The sequence below is a fragment of the Falco peregrinus genome, chromosome 5 (assembly GCF_023634155.1).
Source record: "Falco peregrinus isolate bFalPer1 chromosome 5, bFalPer1.pri, whole genome shotgun sequence".
Lineage (NCBI taxonomy): Eukaryota > Metazoa > Chordata > Aves > Falconiformes > Falconidae > Falco > Falco peregrinus.
The window spans coordinates 3937811-3963811 of NC_073725.1; the positions used below are offsets into that span (position 1 = coordinate 3937811).

General features: G+C 38.6%; 1 protein-coding gene across 5 annotated transcripts; it reads right to left on the reverse strand.

The window, feature by feature from the left end:
• On the reverse strand, positions 1 to 25891 carry TRA2A (transformer 2 alpha homolog). 5 transcript variants are annotated; one of them, XM_027786451.2, is made up of 8 exons: positions 25644 to 25891; positions 16084 to 16217; positions 14322 to 14421; positions 11060 to 11248; positions 2607 to 2722; positions 1944 to 2051; positions 1178 to 1245; positions 1 to 1003 (listed from the first exon to the last, which is right to left on the reverse strand). In XM_027786451.2, the coding sequence occupies exons 1-8, from the start codon at positions 25677 to 25679 to the stop codon at positions 993 to 995; spliced, it is 762 nt and encodes a 253-aa protein (XP_027642252.2). In that variant the 5' UTR covers positions 25680 to 25891; the 3' UTR covers positions 1 to 992. The 5 variants fall into 5 exon arrangements, with proteins under 5 accessions (XP_027642252.2, XP_055659514.1, XP_005237253.2 ...); XM_055803539.1 differs by having other exon boundaries at positions 1944 to 2048; positions 14322 to 14493; XM_005237196.4 differs by having other exon boundaries at positions 14322 to 14493; positions 25644 to 25890.
• Between the last annotated feature and the right edge of the window lie 110 nt (positions 25892 to 26001).

The following is a 26001-nucleotide window of genomic DNA, read 5'->3' on the forward strand; positions in this document are numbered from 1 at the left end:
TTATCAGTGGAATTAACTTTTATTAAGGGGGAAAAAAGGTTTACATGTAGTTGTGGGTTTTTCCATCCATACTTTCAAAACTCCAAAAAAGGACTGGAAACAAAATTTGCTTAATCATTATTGCAATACCAAAAAATTGGTGGGATTTGTTGTTTGTTTTAGTGTTGTTTTTTTTTTTTTAAGTGAACAGCAAATTATATAACTAATTGCTACGTTCAATAAATATTTTCTCTCCTGCACCGATTAAGGGGAAATATTCAACAAGTAAAACAAAACCCCCAGGATTTTTAGTTTTAACTTCAAATGTTATCCACTGTGCAGCAATCCAGAAACTTTATCTATAAAACACAGCATTAATTTTGAGTGTACAAGGATCTATTTTCCCAGTCAGTCAAATACCAAATTTTGCTCTAGCTCAAATAGTCTACACTCAAAGCAACTACCTGACAATAATAATAATAAAAAAAAAAAATTCTGGTTCATGACTATCTAAGTAAATTTGTCATTACAGAAAAGGCTCAAAGTCATTACTTGTTTATCAAAGTAATAGGTAAACTTTTTAACAGAAAGGTTAACGAGTTACGTGGAAATGCAGGTTTATACTGAAGTATCTGAGTGTGTATACTACATATGACATGCAAGCTTTAAAAATATCATTGCTCTCTTCTGATTAGTCAGGAGTCCAATTGTTTTAAAAACAAAATAGGAATGACTTCCAAAACGTATCAGCACTTTGGGTTCTCTATTTCATTTTGCTTAAGATGTTTTACTACACAAAAACTACAACAATTACAATATTTAAGAGTATTACAATAAGGAGGGATGGAAAACAGGAATACTTCAACTGAAGATATGTATATTCTAAATGAACCAAAGATTCGTAAAAGAGCTGGATGGAGGACAAGGGAGGATGGGAGGGAAAGCAGTAGGGAAACTAAGATCTGAACTTTGTATTTAAAAATCATATCTTCAACTTTTAACTCTTCTGATCTTCAGTAGCGCCCTGGAAAAAAATAAGACAACACAATTACTCTAAACTACCTGTACACACATCACCTCAGCTTTAATGTGCCCAGATTTTGTGCTTTCCCATTCAGAATTTCCATTGATCAATTAATTCTAGTAACAAGAAGGTTTAAGCCACCCGTATTGTATTTATTCCCTTGTATTTACTTACTTGGACTATAGGAACGGGATCTTGATCGTGATCGGTATCGACTATAATAAGGCGATGGTGATCGTCTCCTTTAAAGAAAAGGAAAGAAGAAACTCAACAACGTCAATTATGAAAGCAGCCTTATTCACATCGCTTCTACAGAACAGAACCATTTCCTTAGCACTGAAAGACTTGGCCTGCATGAATGATTTCAGCTTTATTTGGCTATGGCTTACAGTTATTTAGAAAACGCTTTTATATTTCTCTATTTGCTGTATTTAAAACTGTAAGATATTCCCAAAGAATTTAATAAACTCTCACTAGCCCTGCAAACACATGAAGTGCTTTTCTAGATGCCTACAATTCTTGTTGAACAACATTCTCTAAAACTAGATAACATTAAAAACAGTGAGATGGTTATGAAATGTCAAGCATTAAAAATCCCATCTACAAATAACTCCTTTTTAAACAGCACTGTGTATCAGCTGTCTCTGGTTCTATATACAGCATGGAAAAACGAGTTCACTTCTATCTGTCCACCACATTTGTAGGGTACATGCTCCACCTCCTTCAGGTAGCAAAATTAACCCCTTGCCCAACTGTTTACTGTATAACCAAGTTACATTAACACCGAAGATTATGACTACTTTAATCCCACAAACCCTAACACATAGCAAGCATGTATACAGAATCTTGCTACAAACCGAGTAACAGTTTTTGCCACTTAGCTCTTCAGTTATTCCAACAACTCCACTGTTCCTACAGAAATAAAATAAAAATTAGGTACCTGTATCTGTAGTCATATTCTTCATATCTGTCATATCCTCTGTCATACCCCCGATCATAATATGAGTCACGGCGACGACCTGCTCCACCGCCACCACCTCCTCCACTGCTATTAGGGAAAGAGCAAAAAAAATTACTGTAGAGAGCTACTCTTCATCTTGATTTAAATTATTTAAAAGCTTTTTTAACGTCTTATTGTAAATTAGCCACTTAAGACTATGCCATGAAACAATCTAACAATGAAACAATTAAAAGAAAAACGCCTTAAAAAAAAAAACAACCAAAAAACCCCAGAAAAACCTGCCAGAGATTTGGGCCTAATTCCCATCCAAATCAAAGGCAAATGGGTACCTTAGTATTTTGGTAAGCTAAGGGTGCATTAAGAGACCATGCTGGATATGTATTTTTAAAAAGAACTCCTTCAGTTGTTTATTTATTTATAAATAAACTACAATACAATAAACACAATAAACTACAGTAGGATTTAGTAGTATATGTGAACCATAATAGCACGTTCTTTATATTAATAACTTTGTGATAAAATACAATTGGCATAACTCTTAATGCAAAAAAATTATCTTTGGCTCTGTTTCTTCAACCAGACTCCAGGCATTCGGTTTAAAACCATTTTAGTCCCATTACAGGAAGGAAGGGAACTCCTTACTGTGTTGGCCTGCCCATGTAAATGCCTGGGGTGGGTGTATGTGCTCTCTTGGTGATGGAGTAATCCACCCGAATTCTCCTGCCATCCAGCTCCATGCCGTTCGCATGCTCCATTGCCTGCGGGACAGACAGGGAAGAGGGACGTGAGACCTGCATCCTACTGGAACGCTACATACAAAACACATTATTTTCCGTCAGAAACACAAGCCCTGGGTTTGTTTTAGTTAGGCTGGTTACTAGTGCCCCGCTGTGGCGAATGGCTCATCCCTGTCCCCTGGCCCGTTTGCCGACGGTGCTACAGGACCGCACCGGGGTGCCGGAGCACCGTGACACACAGCCCTTCTTCGGAGAGCCGGGTGCTAACCACCAACAGCCACTTTCCCTAGACTTTGCCTTCCACCCACCAGAAAGGTGAAGCGAAAGCCTAACCAGCTTTTTCTGAAAACGGCATCTTCCCTGCCGTCCCCTGACCCCGAGGGGCTGGGCAGACTGGGACGCTGTGCCGAAGTGGCTTCCTGGAGGGGGCACATGGCGGGGCTGCTGCTCGCCGGCTGCCATTTCACGCTCCCCCAGCCTCCTGCCATCTCCCTCACAAGGGCCTGCTCCAGCAGAGCTCAGCAAAATGGCGGGCCCAGCCTCCATGGCTCCCTCATGACAACCTGCCTCCCCGCTCGGCTCGCAATCGCGGCTCGGGGAAGCTGCACCGGGCGGGCAGGCGCCCTGCCCCCGCCCCGCAGCCCCCCGCCCCGCACGCTGCTCTGCGCTTTGAGGATCAACAGAATGGCCTTTCGCACACTCGGCATCACCGAAACGGCTTTTCAAAGGAGCAGAGCGTACTTTTGAGAACTGTATTAACGCAAAAGTAACTTTTAAAATCCCCCCAAGTCCAAAAAAACCACAAACCCATAGGATTTTAACAAACAGTTAACGCTAGACTTAAAAACCATTACAATTCAGAAAGCAATTTTTTTCTTTAATCCTTTCATCTGCTGTTCGAGGATCTCTCAAATACTAGTACACATCACTTAATTTGTGACACTAAGGACAGCACTTAGCCCAATAGAGCTTATTTTTGTTTTTCACCTGTGGAGAAGAGACACTGTTAAGAATCTTGAGTTAAAAGAACACAACCACTTTGCTATTATTTAACTGTGAGGAACAATACACAACCTCAAAACATGAAGGTACCTCAACCAGAGCATTTTTTTTTTTCCTAATAATGAAACGATACTACTCAGAAATATAACTTTTTGCATATCTTTAACAAGAAACTTATTGAATATACATGTTATAGAGGAGGAAACAAAAACCTGACACCTGCATGATTTAACTGTGATGTGCCCAAACTGGAAGCGAATAAATGATCGCTAACCTATTTAACTACACTTAGTCTGTTTTAATAATGCTGTTTGTAGCTATGCCACATCGCCACCTAGTGAGTTCTGTCCCCAGACAAAACCAGAACTATTTACCTTACTGCAAGGCAGAGTCAAACAGCATTTCAGATCTTCAAAAATCCACTAAAGTACGTTTTGTGGATAAACCACGATCGTTAGCTTTAGTTTCCTTGCCTCAGTTTCCTAGCCTAGGGACTTTTTTTTTTCTTTTTTTTTTAAAGTCCTCTTCCACAAGGATGATCTAGATTAAAATAAATCTGTGCACACATCCTAGGAATGTATGTGTGCACAAACCTAAAAATGAAGGCTGCAAATAGCTGGCTGAAAAATCAGCTTCATGATGAAAACCACCTTTCTGGAAATGCAGCAATATGCACGTTATCTTGAAAAGTAAGGAATTTTCTGCTTCTTGGCATTTTTACGTCCAATCAACAACTTGCAGAGTAATAAACTCAGCTGACAAGAAGCCACCTCAAAACTAGGACACCTGGCACGTGTTTTATTTAGTGAAAAGAACAAACACCTCTAAGAGGAAGAGTTCTTTGACATTGGGGTAGTACAGCGAAGAGCAAGACAGATGAAGAGTTAATTTTGAGACTTGATTGTCTGTCTTGGAAGTACCAAGAAACATGTTACATTTCAGTGGATAAAGATTAGTTCACAGTTGTCAGTCTGCAAGAAACTCTGATACCCTGGTCACAACGTTTAACGACCTACTTTATTTTTAATTAAAACTTTAATTTTCTTAGCTTAGCTGCCAACAATAACTGCCAAGTAAAAAAAAAAATTAAATAATCACAATCTTTATTACATATACAAACATAAGAAAGCCTTTTACAGTTTTGACTGCATTCCCTAAATACAGAGAAGTTGCAATCTACAATAAGCCATTATGAATCCAACAGCAATTGATAGTTTGTATCACTCACATTTGGACAGTAGCAACTGGGAGGTCCTTCCAAAGAGGTTTTCAAATTCTTTGCATCGTTTCTAATGACCACACCTCAAGTCTTTGAAACACAGTACCTAAGCTGACATTATTACCTAAGGACTGCTGCAATAGGATCCAAAGCACTATTTGAAAACCTGTTTCAGACAAGTGATACAAAAGTATTTACTTTGTACAAAGGCTGTAAAAAACTACTGGTGCTTCTAATTACTGACACGTCTGTGTTTTGTTATGAACCGGTTTTGGATTTTACAATTTTATTAGACTAATGTTAAAACATTTAAATTCACTTTTCTTGCTGATTTTGGGTATGCACCAATGTTAAGATCATTTAATGTAAAAGAAAAATTGCACTTTCACTCTAACCATGTAAAGACATTCTCAAACACCGTTTAAGAAAGAGAAGTGTATTTTCCAGACCATCAAATGAAACATTTTAAAGAGAAAAATCAAATTATATTGGGGTTTAAGACAGGTATTACCCCTTTAGGAGCCTTTAACTATCAACAGTCCATTTTTATTTCAGCGTGGATCTTCTTCCAAATACCTGAATGTTGTCGAAAGACTTGCACGGATTTTGCAAGGTAACAGTGAGCAGGCAAGCAAACAGGATCCCTACAAACATGTACTATTACTTTTGGTTGCAAATGCTGCGGAAAATAAGACTTTGTAGTCCAGAATATACATCTGTATGTTTGCAGTCAGAAAATAGAAAATGAGGATCAGGAATAGCACCGGTAATATTTCAATCTTAGATTACAGGTTTTAACCTACAGCAGCCCATTCATAATAACAAAACCTCCTTCAAATTATTATCTGTAAGGTGTTAGTTTGACAAAATGAGCAGCTCCCAAACTACAGGATCATGGCCTCCAGTGCCAAAAACAGAAAGGAAGCATTACATTTAACAGATTCCAATTTAATTTGATATTTATTACAGTATGTGGTGTTTTATACATGTATTGGCATTTAGGTAAAGGAAGTTTTGAAACACTGAACTTTTAGTTATATGCACACACCTGCACAGGTGACTGATATTTGTTAAGCAATCAAGAATTCACTGAAAAAAAATGATCTTTCAGTCTGGATAACGCCACACACAGCAGCCTGGACAAGGAAACAGGTCATTGGAGAAGGGTGTGGGGAGGAAGTGGGGAGAAGGGAGAGAGAGAACTTGACTGGGCAAAGCTGGTATCACAGCCGCTTTACCTTTCTACTATGGAGTTCAAGACACCATTGGTGTTGAACAAAAGATCAAGCTTTCACTTCAACTGCATCTAACTGCTTTGAATTACTTCAATAATGTGACATCACTACAAAGTTAGTGATGTACAGACTGAATACTTGAAAAGTTAAACACAATATATGCTGGGACTCATTCCGAGAGTGTATTTTCATGATTTAAAAATAACTGTGTAAGATACTGTCTTTTTTTGTTTGCTGTGGGTTTTTTGGGGGGTTCTTGCTTTTTTTTTTTTTTTTTACCTGAAGTCCTTCCCATATTGCATTTAACACCACCAATAAAACAGCACCTCTACTGTATCACAGGTACAGCATGGTATGAACAGTCATAATAGGTTAGCTTTTCTCCTCCCTGTATTAACTAAAGTTCAGGTCTGGATTTAATGAGGACATCTGGAAAAAAATAATCTGATGGGATGAAGAAAGAAAATAAGAAACACAGCTTTTTACACTTACTGCTGTCTGAACAAAAGTGGATTTATATTGTCTAGTTTGAGGCTTTGTTTTTTGAATTACTATTAGAATAGTCAGTGATAATTTTTAAATATCTAATTTTATGATCTTAAACATGTATTAATTATGTTTAAAGCATACTTCAAAGAGTTTAGTAAGAGTCAAGAAATACAGGATTTTAGAAAACCAGAATGGGTAACTGGATATGTTTCTGCAAGTATTAGCAATTTCATGGTATTTCAGAGTCTCCAGAGTCTGCAACTTGTAATTGCAAACACTTGAGACCTTCTTGCATTCTGTTATGGTATATCAAGGGTCCCCTTTTGATACCACAAACAATACTTAAAGCATTTCTTCAACAAGCTATGGGAGAAGTTTTGGTCAATAACGACATTCCTAAGCTGGTCTGCTTGCACCACAGATTAAGCGTCTTACAAAACAGAATGACAAATCCTGTTATTATTCTGGTCTTTGCCAACTGAATTAATAATTCAGTTTGTCTATATAAAGTTTGTCTTTACTGCTAATAAACACTACTTCAGAAAACTGTTCTGAAAGGTGGTCAAAACTGCAAAGAGTATACAACTAGCATTAGAAAACAGAAAATTTCCGTATTGCCAACAGCTGCTGTAGCCAATGCTTCTCAGATGAGTTCTTGCTACTATAGACACATAGTACATTACAGTAGCCTTGGTTTAAACAACTAATATTAGTATTCCGAGTTACTGAAAAGCCGAATAGTGGCACATGAAATCCCTGGTAACTGTAGGAGGAATCATCACCCTTGAACAGCCAACACTTATCACTCATAATCCTCTCAATTTATTATTAACCCTGAGATTCCACACACATCCCAACTGTTTTCTTTTTTTTTTTTTTCATATTCTAGTACATAAAATTTTACATTCCTCTAAACACAGGAAGAAAATCCTATTGCGATAGGCAGGTGAATATCCTGTAATTCAGCAAAAATATCGCAAAACTGCAGTATTACAACACTGGATCAGTGCCAGTGTTGCCAATACTGAGAACTACATAAAAAAAGAACTCCAATCTTGAGAAATGGGTCCTCCACAGATGTTTACAGATCTTGCCCTTTGCACAGTGTTGCATGTGTGGTTCTAAAGACTTAGCAGAGGGTAGTCAACATAAGATACTGCAACACACAAGGCAAAAAAGTAATACCAAGTATTACTTAGTGTTTTGTTGTTTTTTTTTTAAAAACCTCTAACTTTGCGGGGAAAAAAAAAAAAAAATTAAAAACCACTATACCTGTAAGAAAGAATACCTTTTCTTCTAGAAAAAGGTAGATACAAACATAAGCTTTTCAAATAGGCTTCGAGCAAGCACACCAAAAAACATCAGCACAGCAAAACCTCAGGTCTTCTGGACAGCCATCCATCAGTCCTCAACATCTGCCGCCTGCTATCATCACCCTTTGAACTAAAAGACCATGTTCAGAAGCATCTTCGATATGGCTCAGAATGTAACAATCTAGTGAAGTGCTACCTTGCAAATGCTAGACCACTGCAATGAGACCATTAATGGGGAAGGAACCTTCTGTCAGACCATGAAGTTTCATCTCAATCTCCGCAGAATTTCAGAGTAGAAGAGGTTCCACATGAAATCTTTAGAATGTATACATTCATCCAGCATTTCTTTCCCAGTCCTCTTAAGGTGGAATGACTGAAGGTACTGTGATGCTCTGACAGCTGCTCTACTAGTAAGCAAACACTGAAGCTCTGCTCCTCTTTATAGCCAGGATGATCGTGAACAGCTAACGACAAGGCTGTAATGGTGTTGTAAGCAACACGAAGTTCTGAAAGTCTGGTGAAAAGCTTTTACTACTGCCCCTGTGATGTTTTTAGAACACTGCAAAGCACCACCTTTAAGAAACACTAGTTTACATTGTCTTACTGATTTCTGCAACATCAAGCTAGTTGACAATTCAAAATGTCTTCACCACCCTATGGAACTAGAAACATTGCATCACTTTGTTTCAGAATCTTGACGCTCAGCAACATTTTAACCAGCTCAATAATTGATCCAATTTGTAAGAAAGGTAACCAGCTACAACAAAGATCTTGGAGGGATTTCAGCCACAACAGAATCCACACAATAGCACACTGATCTATCTTAGGCCAAGTTATGAGTTTAAACTACTAACAATTCATTTGGAGTCAAGTCTTAATATTACTAGTGCTTGAGAGCACATCAGCTGAAAGACTTCCCTGTGCTGCCTCTCTTTGAAGAACAACAGTGAAGATCACTAGAAATCCTCATTTTTCTTTGGAATTCTGCACATATTTAATCCACCTACGACTGCTTTAAAAGGGCTGGAAGGCAGTTCAGCATCTTATCTACAGTTTTATATTCTCTTTATTCAGATGCTTAGGGTGTTGGATGTTTGGTTGGGGTTTTTTTTGGTTTTTGGTTTGTTTTTTTAAGAGGAAAGGGATTTACTCAGAACAAAAGTAATTCAAGTGTCATTGCTTTTATGCATACTGAACTTCTCAGATTTTATCTTCCATTCAGAGAATTACTCCATGTCCTTCACTGTTTTCCTACAGGGCCTGTCACAGAGTTTCACAGCTATAGCTCTATCCCCTTTTTGTACACTAGCTGCCACTTAGTGCCATCTTTAAATCTGTCCTGAAGGCCCATAAAATAAGTCAAATGAAAAAGTTCTTCTCCTGTCCTTTCTGCCAAAGTATTTCAGTTATGTAAATTCCAAGCGCTGGGAGGGTTTGCATCCTTTCCCCCTCTTCATGCACTAGTCCACTGGGGAATAAAAAAATGCGTTTAATTACGTTCCCAATTATTTCAGCTCCTGTTTAAGGTGCTCATCTTAATTTCTGTATTTCTGACCACAAGTAATACCCCATCTTTTTCTCTGCATTCTGGTTTTGTAGTATCTGCCAAAACAGCTTTATACCAAACCAATTAATTCATGCTATTTACACAGAACATTTTAAGAAATGCATGGTGTCATGCATGACCATTGCCCATGGCAACTAGGAAAAACTCTACTTCTATAGACATATGAAGCTGTAAAATAGACAAAACTGGCACATGAATGTAACAAATAACTGTGCAAGTATTTTGGATGTTGAATGTTCTACAAGAGAGTCACATTTTCAAAATGCCACTGCACTCAAGAGTGCAAAAAAATACAGGGTTAAAAGTTAGAAGATAGTAGGCCACTAAACATGGATATACAGCTATCCACCCCACCAACTCCTCTCTCAGCCTGTCCAAGTGATAGTGGGGAAAATACAGAAGGGACACTAAAGGAAGTTTTATGTCCTCTTACTTACCCCTACTACCTACAACACCCACACATATATACATCTACAAATCCTACTCTTCCCATAAGCTGATTCTCTGTTGGATCGTACCAGAAATCAAAGATCAGAACTGAGTCTAGTTCAACCAAGTCATCCACAAAACATTTTTTCATTAAAAAAAGTCATCAACTAGCATCAGAGTTCTCATTTTTCAGCTACTGATAGTAGATTCCACAGCTGTCACCCTCCCTCCCTCCAGTGCTAAGTGAGAAAAGTCATATCCAAGCATTATGAATACACTTAACAAATGTAAGCAAAAATCAAACAGCAAATCTAAAACATCTGCCCAAGGTTGTTAATCCGTAACAAGATGGTTGAATTCTGTGACTCAGTTTGTCCAAGAGCTAATCTCACAGTGAAAGCTTAAAGAAAAAAATTTTTTGAAAAATGGATTTGCCTTTACTTTTAATAGCAATTTCACCTTCAAATTTCAGCGAACATTCTAAAGCTTACATTAACCCTACACAGGTAAAAAAAAAGTACTGCTTACTGTGGTGAACCATAACACAGGCTGCTGTTCATATTCTTTGATTCCTTCTGTACAGATCAATTGTACTAACAACTCAGCACAGCTATGAACAGCTATCCACATAATTAGCAACATCACTGACCAAGGCACAAATCAAGACAAACCCACTATTTTTCAAGTGCATGATGACATACTTGCAGAGAAGAAAATGGAAAGTAAAGAGAATCTAGATACAGAAAACTACTTCAAAATATTTTGAAAATTAACTATTCAAAAATACTAGGAAGCTTCTGCACCTCTCTAAAGATTTACTTTCATTTTGAAGTAACAGACTAAAATCAAAGCAAATGCTCATTAGTGATTCAATACAGACAGCTCATGTTCAAAATTTGCCTAAGCATTGAACATTGAACTAAAATGCTTCATTTGTTTAGAAGTGCCATGTTGTTTCAACAAAACTTTAAATTAATCTCACCATCAGAACCTACTAGTGAATACACAAGTGAAAAATGTCCCCTCTATCCCTGCCACCCCCAGATATTAATGAAGACCATGCACAGGGGGCACACCTGTTAAAGCAGTAAAGCACAACTTTACCTCTTTAGAATCATCAATTCTCTCAAAATACACGAAAGCAAATCCTCTTGATCGTCCAGTCCGCTGATCATAAACCACATTGACACCAGTCAAAGGTCCGTAACGGGAGAAGACTTCACGCAAGTCTCTCTCAGTAGTATACAGACTGAGACCAAACACTCCAAGACATGTATTAGGATCTGGATTAGCCTGGTAAGACAAATGTTCAACTCCAATTAAGTTTATAAAAAAAACAAGTTATACATTCTTACATCAAAATTTCTCAATTCCCAGAGGTTTTTAATCTGAAGAAAATGAAACCTTATTATAAAGCTTAACACTTCAACAGTTACTCTGATTTTAAGATATTTTCAAAAAGTCACTACTTCCATTAATTTTATTTTTGAAAAAAGAGAAACTTCTCATGTTGGTAAAAAACTCAGTTGATAAAAATTAAGTATTCTGAAAAGCTATAGAATAAGAGAAAAGCTATAAAATAAGAGAAATCATTTTATCAGAATTTTGTACTCGAATCACCAATAAGGTACAGACATGACATACAAGTCCATGCTAAGAAAGGTCAGGCAGCCTGAACTCCCACTCTTTCAGCCTTTTTGCACTGTCACCACCGGTACTGAAAACTTGCATGCTGCCTCCAGCTGCACACACTAAACGCATTTGAGCTCCTAAGCACAGAGAGCTGAACTATAATTTAGCTTCTACCAAAACTTCTTCCCCCCTCAACACTTACTATCCAACTGTACTGAAAGTTAATATTTACATTTGAAAGTTTATCTCTTTTCACTGGTAAACTGGATGAAAAATCACTTGCTTCTTTCATCTAGATAGTAACAACTGTTGAAGGCCAGTTCTGTGAAACTGTAATCCAAAAGCACAGGCACTTTTCTACAGCAAGACTCTTGATTCTCTATCTATGCGATACAGATCTACTTAATACATTTCACTTCAACTACAGGAAGTCAAATATGAAATTGTACAATTTCTCTATGAGGTTCAAAGTTTCTCTGCATGCCAGAGAGTTAATCTAACATCAACTCCACTGTAAGAATTATTTTGATCAAAGTTAACATTTTTTTCAGTTAAGCTTCTGGCACCTGTTACACTAGATGCAGCAATTTAAAAACACCAGCAAGAGGCATAGGGATTTAACGTTTCTGCTACAATAACAACTGGAAGTTGACAGAGTTAAAATTTATATTTCAGTTTCAGGTTTTCAAAGCCACTGATGTACAGTAATTTATGTCTCAGACCGTGCCTCTCAGCCTGACTTGAAGAATGAACAGGTTTAGATCTTTGGTTGTGTTTTTTGGTTCAGTGCTTTTGTGCAGGAATCCATTGTGAAAATAAGATGCCCAAACTAATCATACTTGAAGTTTCTTTCTTTCCATTTGTCAAAGTTCAAACTTTTCTTTTAAGACATGAATCTTCAACAGCTCCTTATTACAGCTGAAGAGCACAACAAAACCTGGCAGTTTGTCATTTGAAAGCTTTAATTATACAGCTTTAGGTTTCTTTTTTACTCCGTATTTCCATCTATCTGATAATTCAGCGGCATTAACAGCTATACTCCTCTTATTACTGAAACTCTTGTGAGTCTAATGAAGTATCTGTCATTTAAATCATTGTTTGGACAAGTCCCTACATACAGTACATACCAGTACTGTCTATTTTTTACATCCCCCTTACACTTAAACCCTATTACCTTTTCTGAGGCAAGAGAAGCACTCAGAATCAGTCTGTGTACCCTAAGCAACAAGTGACGGTTACATCACAACTGGAAGAACTAAACTGACTGTGGAGGACTACAAGACATCTTTTACATTAGGATCTTGTACTGCCTCCCATCAACACAGTATGCAAGCTCTCTCTATAAGATCAGAAGTGGCAAAATTGCTAGAAATTTTCGTGGTGTCTTTAGGACCTTGCTATTTAGGGGATTCACATCTGGTTGATTTGAGTTTCATCTTGATGCTACTAGAACTACTCCTTAGAATTAATGTGAAATTCACTGTGAAAACAAGTTTCATGTTTCACAGAGTCATTTCCAAGGCAAAAAGACTTCTTCACAGAGCAAAATATTCTAGTGTTTCCTAAAGCAGTAAAGCAGATTTATTCATCTTTCACCAGGAAATCTGCTAACCCTTCTTAAGTTCACTTATTCCTGCCAATTTTTCAAGACATTAGATTCATATTTACTACACCATGATTACACACTGGCAACAACCCACAGGAAGTGTAACTACAAACGTTGCTTCACAACAGCTTAAGCCACTGTACGTTAGCACTGCTGTAGTCCTGCCCTTTTCTACACAGTCTTGTCTTCTCCCTCACACTGGTATTATCTGGTCCTGGTGAGATGCTTCACCAAGGTAAGCCTGCTAAAAAACTATATCCTTTTTGACAGGATTAGTAAAAGATTCAGAGAAACTAAACCAGACTAAAACTAGAAGGACTGGAAAAGTACCACAGCCCTCATCAAGTAAGAGGCAGACCTGTGTATAACCGCACTCATTTAGATCAGCCTGAAGTGACATGGAACCAGAAGCTAAGGCACTGAAACATTATAAAGGCGGCCATTGGCAGAAATCTCTCAAAATAACATAAGATTAGTATCTTCGATCTTGGTTGGTGTACCTATACTTCCTCCTGTCCATACAGAGATACTTCTCATCTACATTTCGAGAGGCTTACTGATCCTTATCATAACGGAAGTTTTCTAGTCTATTAAGATTTACACGTTAGCTAATAACACATGGGTTCACTTCTAGTTAAACCAAATTAATTAGTCTAAGGTATAAACTCACACAATCACAAACAACCTTCAACATAATGGGCTGTATGAGCAAATAAACACTTGAGAATTTTCTTCTTTGGCTCCTATAGTCAATCTTACCAATACTGTCAGGTTGCAAGCATGCACAAGGAAGATCATGTTTTTGTGAAGGGTATATATATTTGGAACTGTAACAAAAAGATCAGAAGGGTTCAGCTTCTTAGAGCAGATAGACAGAAGCAGGTGTCACCCTACCTGCACGTATTGTAATGGTATGGTTTCCAAAGAATTTCTACAACTGCCCTGCCAGTTGCAGGCCCAAGAAATAAATGCCCAGCTCTAAGGACAGAGATTGCTGTTCCCACCCCTGCCCCAAACTTCCATATGCAGTGACAAAACAGAAGGTCAAATTCAGCCTGCAGGTAACCTAGACTACACTGATGTAAGGAATTGTTTTGTTGATACTCAGCCTTGATGAACATGACATACTCTGCTGCCAGTGTGCCTTCTCCTGTTGGACATTGGAGAATGACTACGGCTCCTTCGACGACGGTATTCTGGCGTGTACGATCTGCTTCGAGAACGTCTCCTATGGGAATGAGAATGGGAATGGGATCTGGAACGAGTGTAACGTCTGTGCGAATGTCTTCTGGACCTGGATCTTCAACAAAGAGAAAGCTTTTAGTTAGGTCAAATACACATGATATATTGAATTGTAAGCCTTACACTTCCTAGAGAAAAATCTTTTTTTTATTATTTTATTTGAGGCTCTCCAAAATTAAAATAGTTAAGTCTCTTCCACTTTGCACATCTAAAGACTGTGTGGAACTCTTAACCTACTCAGTAGCGTTTTTAACTGTGACAGTACTTCTGGCATACAAAGAGAATTATATTCACAACAGTTTTTGGGAAGTTCGAAGTTTAAACTTCTATCAGCTTGGCTGCACTTGTAACTAACACTGGCAGAATAATAGAGAAACCAGATATGCAACACTAAAAAACTGTCTTGGCTGAAAAATTGAAAGATGCTGCAGCATCTACAAATGAAGTTCACCTAGGTTTGAAAATTATTCAAGACGAAAAATACCCCTGCTTAACTCCTCAAGCATTTCTTTGCAGATATCTAGCCAATGATAAACTCAGTTTTTAACCAGCATCATCACAAAGTTGCATGATTTCATATGGGCATTATATCCTAACAACAGTTAGTAGTTAATTTTCTGGCTACACTGCAAGAAGAGAAGCTATAACATTTGGCTGAACTTTGGGAATTCAGAGTATGTAACTCTTTATCAGCTGCCCTGGTATAAAGTGTATAGATAGGGAAGATGGGTAACTGATCTCTCCCAAGAACCAGGGAGCAGGAACATAATACTATGTAATTCCTCTTTCCGCTCCAAAGCTACAAATGCTGTTTTCTGGTTTCTCTCTCCATTCATGAATGGATTCAGTAGCTCTCCCTATTTTCACCAGTACAACGGTACAAGGGAAGAGAGAAGATGGGTAGTATAAGCCAGGTAACATTTACAACCTATTTAGACAAAAGACACAAAAGACATTCTTCCTCTGTTCTGAGCAAGCTTTCTCAGAACTGAGAGCTACAAAATTTGCCTCTGTATACACACGCTTGGGCTAGAAAAGGACACATGCAGCATCAAAAAATGAATTTCAATCTTAGAGCTACCCTAAATCAAGAAGCTATCCATGCTCAATTTAAGCCAGTTTTCAGATTTTGTTTTTAAAGCCTCCAATGAGGCAATGTCAACTACTTCCCCAAGTAGCGCCTTCCAAAATTTCCAACAGTTATAGAGCTTACTTCTTTTATCTAACCCAGACTACCTTTGCTGCAGTTCTCACTTGACTTTTTCTTTTTTCTCCCCTAAAGAAGAGGTCCACACAAGAGTCATGTCCCCTCCTGAGATTTTTGGGGAAGAAGGCAGGAACTTTTACAGAACTGAGATGCAATCTCTTCTCTCCTGGAAGATATATCTACAAATTTTAGTTGTGATTTCTACATTACTTCATCTATTTATATTGCCTTCTCTATTCATACCCATGCTTTATTACTCATGGAATCTTTCCCCAACTATGCCCAACTGTGTAATCACTAACGTGCAAATTAACATAGCCCTGTTAATACCAGAAGGTTTATGATTTTTTAGAACAAGGGGAAAAGAAATCTTGCCAATGTACCAGAAGAACAGGCATAAGTAGCAACGCTGAATTAACATGAACAACTGTCTGGACATACCTTGACTTTGATCTTGACCTAGAGTGCGATTCAGAATGTTTGGAAGCCCTCGATGGACTGCGAGATCCTGACCTGCTCTCCGATTTTACACGAGCAGGACTCCCAGCTGGAGATTTAGACTGGGAGCGAGACTCCTAACAAAAAAGACAGTATTAAAAATGGTATTGGTTGTATAAATGCCTAACTCCTAACATTTAAAATACAGTAATTCTATAATATTGATTGCTCCTGAAAAACAAATGGTTAGGTAATACCCTCCAAAACAAATTTCATTTTGCTAACCCACTGTTAATATTGTATGCTTTCCTCAAATAGGTCCCTGCTTGAACCAGATCACCAATACTCTATTAACTAAGTAATCATGCAAATTCATCTACAACTTGATCATACAGACACTGGAACATAAACCATACATTTACTTAACCTAGGACCCATTCATTCTTCCAGATTCTTTTAATTCTACTTCACTCTTGCTTTCTACTTTTCTTCATTCTTCATTGAGTTTTTCATTTTTCATACTTCGTGTATTCTTCCCCAATTCAAACAATTCATTATAGCCTTAAAAAAATATTCAAGTGCTTCTATCTGACCAATCTTCTGTTCAATTTTTTCCCCCATTCAATTTTAATTTTCTGATCTTTAATACTTTTCATTAGCCTTCTTTTATCTTGATTTATCTTCCACATTCTTGGAAAAAACTCTTCAATTTCTTCACGAACATTAACCTTAATGGAAAAAGAACATTTAGTATATTTAAGCACGTGGGGATTATAAAACTCTGCTGGAGTTCAGATGTTATCTACCAAATTGAAAAGCCAGCAGGTAAAGTGCAAGAAACTATTTTATAAAACAACTTTTTTTAAAAAAATATTTTTATAACTGTATAAGTGTCTATGTTCTAACAATGAGCTTACTGAGTTCTCAGTGGTTTACTGTATTTTCAAAGCTACCCTCCTCCCCTTTCAGATTTTAAGAGGCACAGATACACTAAAAACTAATTAGCACAAATATATTAAAGTATTGATATCAATAACTGTGATTTGCCCCTAAAATAATAACTATGTTCTTCTCAGTATCAAATATCCCAAATTCTACTCCTACACATTATTACTAAGACACTGTCACTTCAACAGAACAGCTAAAGATTTCCAGTCAAAACCTATCTATGCACATACTTACTCTGATAATACATGCACATAGATATATGCAACAATTTATTTTTCTTCCTACTTTTTCTTCCTCATTCTTAATCCTGTTTTCCTGCATATAACTTAATCCATATAAAACAAGATGTGTAATACTACAGAGTTCAAAACAATCCAATAGAAGTAAAGACAGGAGGGGTTTTTTTCTTGTGTGGTAATGCACACAGGAAAAAAACTAGGAAAACAAGCAAACAAAAAGCAGGGTAGGATTTCCCCACATTTTGTAGTGTACAGCATTTCTAGGGAGCTCAGCTATAAAAACCCCTACAGAATAGTATAGTATATACATCTGTAACTTTACAAAAAATGTGCAAAATTCTTAATGAAGAAACCACATAGCCAGTTCCCCTCCCATAAGCATCACATTTCATGTTTATTTGCATAATTTCTTCCCCTGCCTGTCCTCATGATGTTTTTCTCAATTTATTTCTTACTCTGCCTACATCCAGATTTGCATTTTCTTTTGCAGTTACATTCTTCAATACTTTGGGCTAAAGTTCTTTTCAAAGGATGCAGCTCTCACATTTCAAGACAATAAATCCACCAGAAATGGAACCTGAGAGACTCCTTACTAACAAGTATTACAGCTACACTACCTTTCCCCTTTACCTCAATAAAAAGGACAAGACACACAGGGGGAATGTCTGATAGGCCTGCCAAATTTATCAATGAGGGCCAAATTTGAAGCTTGGCTGTGACATGTGGACCATATAATCAGGTCTGCATTACAGGTTACCCTTACTAAGTTGCCTATCTGCTGATCTAGCTACATGACTTTCACTGAAATAAAAGGATGTATGTGCACTTAAATATTACCAAATTTTACTTGGTGGTTTTATTTTTACATTTGAAATCCACTGGTTCACTATAGAAAGTAAATTTCCCTTTAGAACCACATCACCTCGCCTCTATTTTGGTACTCTTCGTTGTTTGATAGCCTCCTTAATTCCTGCCTTTACTCCTTCAACTCCTGCAACAATTGCAAATTTATCTGGGAATTATTTCTACTTTGCTCCCTAGCAAAAGTGAATGTTCTTCTATATTGCTGATCAATGTGACATCATTCAGATTTAGACAGCATCCCTCAATAAAAAGACAAATAATTCACCTTCCTCAGTCACTCCTTCATGAGGATACTGCATCGTCCATGCTTTTTACATTTTAAAGATCAATTCTTGAACAACAAGAGCTTAAGAAACTTGAACAAAACAAACACCCATCCTCCCAATCTAGACACTGCACAATCTAGAAGAGCTGGGAGGTACAAAAAATACCAAAGACCCAATCATCCCCATACACTGTACAAGTCAGTGTCCTTAACTATTCAACTGAAGCATCTTATGACACTGCCCACAGAGTTCCTAATAGTATCAGTTATGGCAACAAATATGTATTAAGCTGCCAAAAGCAAATGTTACATCATTTCATATAGGTCAAGCCCTGCAGCCCCCTATAGGGGCTGCACTCAAACATACAACTTTAAAACTGGAGTGACAAAAGTGACAGTGTAAGTTTTTACACATTTCAAACTACCTCAAACAAACTGTAGATGTAAACTGCAGCTAAAGAGAGATTACCTGTTAGCAGTTGCATACTGTGTCTCTCATTGGCAGGCAATTACATCTCATCTTCTGATGCAACATACATCACCTAGTTATATCTCCTACAGTGCTTCAAAAGGAGATACTAAGGGAATCACAACAGACTACAAGAGTTTAAGGACTTAAGGATGATGCTGAAAAAGTACCTAACAAGATTTAGACCAGCAAGACTAGAGGTAGGGATTAAGAACTTCAAGGAGTCACTTTAAAAGAATTTTTCTCCTCTACTTCCTACTATAAGGAAATAATTAGCAAACTATATCTTAGCCTATATCACAGACCGACCCAGTTGTTCTGCATAAACAATCTATATCCATTCTGCAATGAGACAATTAGTTACACATTCTTTCTTAATATGCCATCTTTAACAAGAGAAAATAAACACCTCTATTACCCAAAGCATTGAAATCTCTCAATTCTGTACTAGCCTTTAAGCAACCTATATGTTCCAATCTTACCTACATCATTATCACAGAAATTAATTTAAATACTGCTTAAAAGAGAAAAGACTACAATTTCTCTCTGGATACTCAGCATTTTCTTATCTTTCTGTTCTAAAGATCCTCAGTCATCTAAAGGCCACAGATAAGACTGTTTCTTAAACTCAGCTTCTCATCCCACAACTATCTTACAAAACAGTACATATTTTAACGCCTCCGGCTTTATTATGCAACTGTCCAGTCACTGCTTTCACCCTTACAAACTATCAGGCAGATACTCACTGTGACCATGTCAAACCATCTAGATTTGCTGTCACTACACCCTGTAGGAAGAGACAGCCAGCTAACTTCCTAACACTCTTCAGATCAGACTTCCCTTTCAAAACAAATGCTACCTCTGCCAATAGCACTTTCTGCATGGGAAAAAAAAAACCAACAAAAAAAACATCCATCCACCCACCCACCCCCTGACAACAAAAAAACCCAAACAAACCCACCAAAATCCCGCCTAAAATAGTAGTTTTAAAAAAATCTCAATCATTAACAGTGTGCTTCCTCAGAATAAGACGTGGTGGCTTCCTCAAGTACGTACCAGGAAATGGGATTAATGATTCACCCAGAAATGGAACTTGGAGCCAAAGAAATTATCGTAGGTAAATACCAAACCTAAAAACTGCAGGTTCAGTTACTAATTCTCTGGGTAAGAAGATGCACTGCTAGAAGCATTTAAAGAGAGCAGGAACAGTAACTTTCAACCTTTCCACCTTCTGTCTTCCCAAAAAGAACATGAAATAAAGTGGTATGGAAAGGATACATGCCCGCCTTCCACCCCCCCTGCCCCCCCATTAGCTCATGATCACATAAACACAGTCGTTGAACAACTATCAACAACTTTAGATGATCCAGCTGAGCATGTCAGTCATGTCAATGTGTTTTGTCCATACTGGTACAAGTGTTTAAACCATGTAATTGATGCAACTTATATCTAGCATTTATCTTCCTTGCATCCTTCTAGAAATGCTATTTTCCAATTTTATCACTATTTTAAAAGCACTCGAAACGCTTCTATGCAAAGCAGGGTTGCAAAAATCTGTAAGAATTACTTTTCCAGTTTTCCACCTATCTTGAGAAGGTATGATAAAGGGAGGGGGGGGCGGGGCAGGGGGAGAGAAGACAAAATTGTTCTTTCTTTTACATCACTTCCATCCTGAACTTGTCATACCATTTCAGAGTATGACAGAAAGGCTATCAAAATGAGATGCTAAATAAAAAAAACCAAAAAACTGAATAAGCTTAAATTAAGCTTTCTATAGCAAAGCATGGAAAGTGAAACGGGAAGAAAACAGGAAGAAAAAAAATATCATTAAATCACACAAATTTCAGTTGAAATTCATTTGGCCTTGTTAAGAAGAAATACATTATGTGGTCAAAAAATGACAGGACAAGTAGTCTAGCAATACCATTAAGCCAGCAAAATGACAGTTCAAAGTTCAAAACTCCTGCCCAAACTAAAGAAATAAAAAAAGTCCAACTTTGGAAAGGGACAGAAAAATGTAAACAGTCAAAGAAGAAACATACTTGGCAACAGCCTACATTCACCAGATAAACTGTCAATTTAGTGATATTTAATCTACAAGAAAGGACAAGATTACGTTTTAACCACTGTTTTGACAGGAATCTACCAACCTTCCCCAAAACTCACAAGAGAAGTAATCTGTGCTTCATACTATATTCTGTCACTCTATACTACAAATAAAACTGAACCCTTAATTAGCTGTTGTTCTATAAATATTTCAATAGTATATGTAATAAGCTTCTATACAGAAAGCAATTCCCAAGTTTTACTGTTTTGAAGTCATGTATATTTTAAGTTACCAACATCAGCAAACTACACATTTCTCAGTGATACTCCTCTGATTAAAAGAAAAAAAAGAAAAAGAGGAAGAGGAAGCTTCAGCAATAAACTTTCCAAAATTACAAGTTCATTTTCTCACTGAGGCTTGAAAACATCCCTCTTCAGGAAGGGTTCTGTAGTAACTCCTTTATCACATATGGAAGATAGGAAACTGAATTTATTTTCAAAAAAAGCCGTCTTCCCAGCTGACATGGTCCAGAAAAATCTAGAATTTATTAAACTTGATAAAAAAAATATAGTCTCCTTTCCCACACTGGTCTTGGAAACCACAGGGTGATCACAGCACTCTCCAAGACAATGCAGAACTCCTGAGCATAAGCAGACCATCACAGCCTGTATTTCAAAAGATATGGAAAACAACACGCCTGCCTTTCCACACAGGTGGCAGGTTGCCACTACAGGAGAGATCGAATACAATAGGCTAAATACACTTCTCACCCATTATTTACCCCCCTACCCACCCACCCCACCCCGTGATCTCAAAATTGATCAGATTTAGTAACTAACATCAGAACACATGTGAAATTAAGTATTTCGCATACAAGCTTCATGAAGCAAATACAAAACACATTCACAGTGAAGCTAACCCAAAAGGCACTTGCATACATATGAACTACGCACACTTCCTTCAACAAGATGGCTCACATGCAAAATCATGTATTTCTTCAAGTGCTTTATTAGACTGAGATCACCGTGAGATTCTGCATAGAGCAGGAAGAGGCAGCTCATTAGAATGAGGGAAGACAACCAATGTGGAGTTCCAAAATGGAGTTTTGTCTCTGTTCTGATAAAAATTATTATCTATTTAGACAAACAGCACATTAATGATCTACTAAACTTTTAAGATTACAAAAATCAAATATGAGAAGCTAAAAAAAAAGTAATTATCGAAGTTTCAACTGGAGCTTCTGAAGTGCAGGTTTGTTCGGACTCCAGCTTGTTGAATGCTCTGGGAAACGTTTTAATGAAGTTGCATCACAGAATGTGCACCAAATGAACAACATCTTATTAAAATTAACAGCAAATATGGAAGGAAGTAAGAGCTGCCTGTCATCTGACAGCAACAAAGGATAAAATAAGCCTCATCTGTCTAATGTGCTCACAAAGAACATTAAATGGTAATAAAATCCTATGACTTTTCCAAAAGTCAAGTCACTGGATAAGAAGCGTGACTTAAAACCTTTTTTCTTCTTTACATCCACAAACTTAGCTCTAGCACATCCACTATATTTCTAATTCTTCTGTCAATTTCTTTCCATTAAATCATCATGCTTGCTTGGGGTGGGGGGGATTTCTTCTGTTCAAACAGCCACGTTCATAATACAGACCTTGCTTAAGTTGAAGTAAAATGACACAGAAACAGAGCAGATGTTAATTAGTCTGAGCATACTTGATTAACATTTGCTTTAAAAAGTCAATAAAGAAATAAGCAACCTCAAGAATAAAAACCCCCAAACCTCTACAATGTCAACAATGATTCTACCCAACACTTTCAAAATGCAAGTCTTTACATTACATTATTTGCATTATCTCATTGGAAAGTTATTTCCATGATTATTCTAAATTTCCTGTTCAGATGAATTAACATTATGACTTTAAAATCATAAATTAGAAGCAAAGCATATACATGGACAGTGTCTCAACGCTGCTAAAAGGAAGCTTTTTTTTAAAAAAAGTAAAACTTCTGATCATATTGTGGGAAAATTAAAAAAATTAACTGAATTATCATTATTTATGTATGAACATCTTTTCTTCACAAAGTAAGCAGCCAAACACTTTCTAATTAATCTCTCCAAGACAAACTCCATACATCTCATAAGTAACCACCTTCATCTCAGTGCATCTGACTTCTTCACCACTTGCAAGAATTTTAACTAAAGTGCTTTTGGGCCAATATGCATCTACATGGATAGACTATAAAAGGACTTGAACTAAACTTGAACTCCCTTACTCCTTTGGCATTTGGTTTTTTAAAAGCACGTCACATTATTTAGTATTTAAACTTGAGAGGGGCAGACACGACACTGAAAGGGTACTCCGAATTCTTATTTGCGGCAATTTCCAGGAAAGCAGGTTCTTTACAAACTTTTTTCCAGTTTCTGCAGTTCTTTCTCCCATTGAAAACTCAGGCCATACTCTCCCAGTTCCACGTGCCTAAATGTAGCAAACTGAAGCACCAGGACATTCGGTACAATAGAGTTCTATTCAATTGGCAATAGCAGACTAAACACTGAAGCACCAAAGATGCACATGCTTAATTTTATGCCTGTAAGCATTTCCACTGAAAATGAAACATAAAATGTTACAGTCTGAAATATAATTTATTTCAAGTATTTTAGTAGCATCAACAACAAAAAAGTATTACTGAAGAAGAAAAGAACTGCTTACAAGTGGTTCTTCATTAGTAGCACAGAACCCCAAAACTATAAATCAACCCGCTACCCGCAATTACGTTCAGTTACAAAAAAAAAATACCAGCAGACAAGACACTGCCATATGCCAGACTGATTGAGAAATTCCAGTGTTAGGGAGAGAAAAGAACAGAACTTTTTCCAAACGAAGACTCAACACAGTCAGCAGGCTCTCTCCAACAGGTAATTTTCCATCACAAAGAAAAAAAACAAAAACAAAAAACCAAGCCAGCTAAGTAGTAGCAGAGTAGCAGTCACAGAAACTGCTACATAGGACTTTTCACATACTCTCAAAACATTATTTTACTTCTACATTTGGCAGCAGAAAGCATGCAGAAATACTGAAACCCCACAGCTATATCAGCTTTATAACATTAACAGACCCATTAAGGAACCTAACATAAATGTTCTGTGGATGAACCTAACATATTTCCTAATAATAAATCACAGTGGGAATAGAGACAAAATAATTTTAAAAATCCAAGTCTTACTGTAAAATGGGAGACTAAAGTAAAAACTTTAAGAAATTAACAAAGCATACTTGTTGCTCAACTTTCTCAGACTTAAGTTGGTTTTCCCTTCAGAGATTAGCTATATAGCCATCTTTGTCCAAGCAATCAACACAAGAACAGATTTTGTTTACCTATCTGGAGGAAGAAGCAGCAGCCAGTCACTGCCCAGACAAGTACAGCACTCTCAGCCTTGGGTTTTTTGGTTTTGGTTTTGGTTTTTTTTGGTTGGTTGGGTTTTTTTTAACCAGCACTACAGAAGCTTAACAGTACTCCTGTAAAAATAATTACTGGAATGTGACACTGCTCGTCCAAAATGTCATCGCTTGTTTCCCCAGGCAGTAACCCTATACAACTGCAAAGCTACTGCCACCGGTTCATCAGAGAAAGTCACCAAAAGGATGCTCAGGTGTTCCTTTAAAGAATCTTTTAAAGAATGAACAACAACAACATCATCTCTGCAAAACTAAAGAAAGGAAATAGCGATGCAGTAAGGACAAAGCACGCATTTAACTCCTGTTTCAAGCAGCTTCTAATTCCTGCTTGCCCTGATGATCACTAAGAAAAAAAACCCCAATACTGAAAACGGAAGGGACCAGTCATACTTGCACATGAAAAACGGCAGCAGTCAGAGGGAAGAGAGAAGAAACAGGCCTAACAAGATTACAGAGCCACAGCAGCTTGTTCAAAGTCTTCAGCTGCGTGATCAAGGAGTTTCAACGGTTTAACAACGAAGACCGTACCTCCCCGACGGCTTCAGGAAGCCTGGCCCCGAAGACGATCCCGTCTGCGGGCCCGCGGCCAGGAGAGGCAGCGCACCCTCACTAGCGGACCCAGTCCCTCCTCGTTTACGCGGGCGGAGGCCTCGGCCACGCTGCGCGGGCCCGCGCTCCCCCAGCCGCGACCGGGAGACCGGCACTGCCGGCAGGCAGCGTGCGGACGGGGAAGGGCAACGACGCCGAAGCGTGGCCCCGGCACACAACAGAGGGCCGGGACAACAGGGCGCCTCGGGCTCACGGGAAGGAAAGAAAATAAAGAAAGAAGCGGGGGGGGGGGGGGGGAAACACCGGGCTACAGCAGCGCTCTAAGCCCCGTTTCTGAAGAAAAAGCCTGCGCTAGCAGGGTGGAGGCGAACCCGCAGCACCAAGGCTCAGGGCCCGCACCCCGACGGAGGGGGATGGGGACGGGGACGGGGCTACGTGATGGGAGAAGGAAGCGTGTGAGGTTTAAGGCAGCGGAGCTCAGCATCGGGTCGGCAGAAAGAAGGAGGAGGGGGGAACAAAAGGAGGGACAGGGAGAGAAGAAAGACGCGAGCGGCCCACGGCCCAGTCAAGATTCGGGCGCCTGAAGAAGCCATTTTAGAGACAAGCTGCGTTGCCCCCACCCCTACCGGGCCAGAGGAAGCGGAGCGCCCCCACTCCCCTTCCCCGGGTCAGGTCACCCCCGCTCAGCACGGCCCGGCTAGGGACGGCCACTCACCCTCCCCTCGAAGTTGTTCTCCTCCACGTCGCTCATGTCGGCAGAGTCCTGGCCACGGGGCTGGGCGAATGGGGACGCTAGTCCCGAGCAGCAACTGTACCCACAACCGCTACTGCTATGATTGTTGCTGTTATTATTACCGCTACAGATATCGCTGCCGCCTCCCTCCCGCCAGAGCCTCCCAAACTGTTTCCCGCAGCAGCGCAAAATGGCGCCTCCGCTCCGTCTGCGCCCGACACCGCGCGGGGGGCGGGGCCCGGCTCGGCCCGCCTGTCACAAAGGAGGCGCCGCCGGCGGGACAGCGAGCGCGGCTGCGACAAGCTTCGCGGGGACCTGCTGCGCATGCGCTGCCCCCGCC

Bases quoted from the DNA above. Each gene is read 5' to 3' on its own strand.
- TRA2A (XM_005237196.4), bottom strand. From the start codon at position 25,679: ATGAGCGACGTGGAGGAGAACAACTTCGAGGGGAGG. The intron at 11,249-14,321 runs GTATGTCATGTT...TTGTCTTACCAG, and splicing joins GAAGGCACACTGGCAGCAGA to GCTAATCCAGATCCTAATAC. The intron at 2,723-11,059 runs GTAAAGTTGTGC...TCTGTCCCGCAG, and splicing joins GAATTGATGATTCTAAAGAG to GCAATGGAGCATGCGAACGG.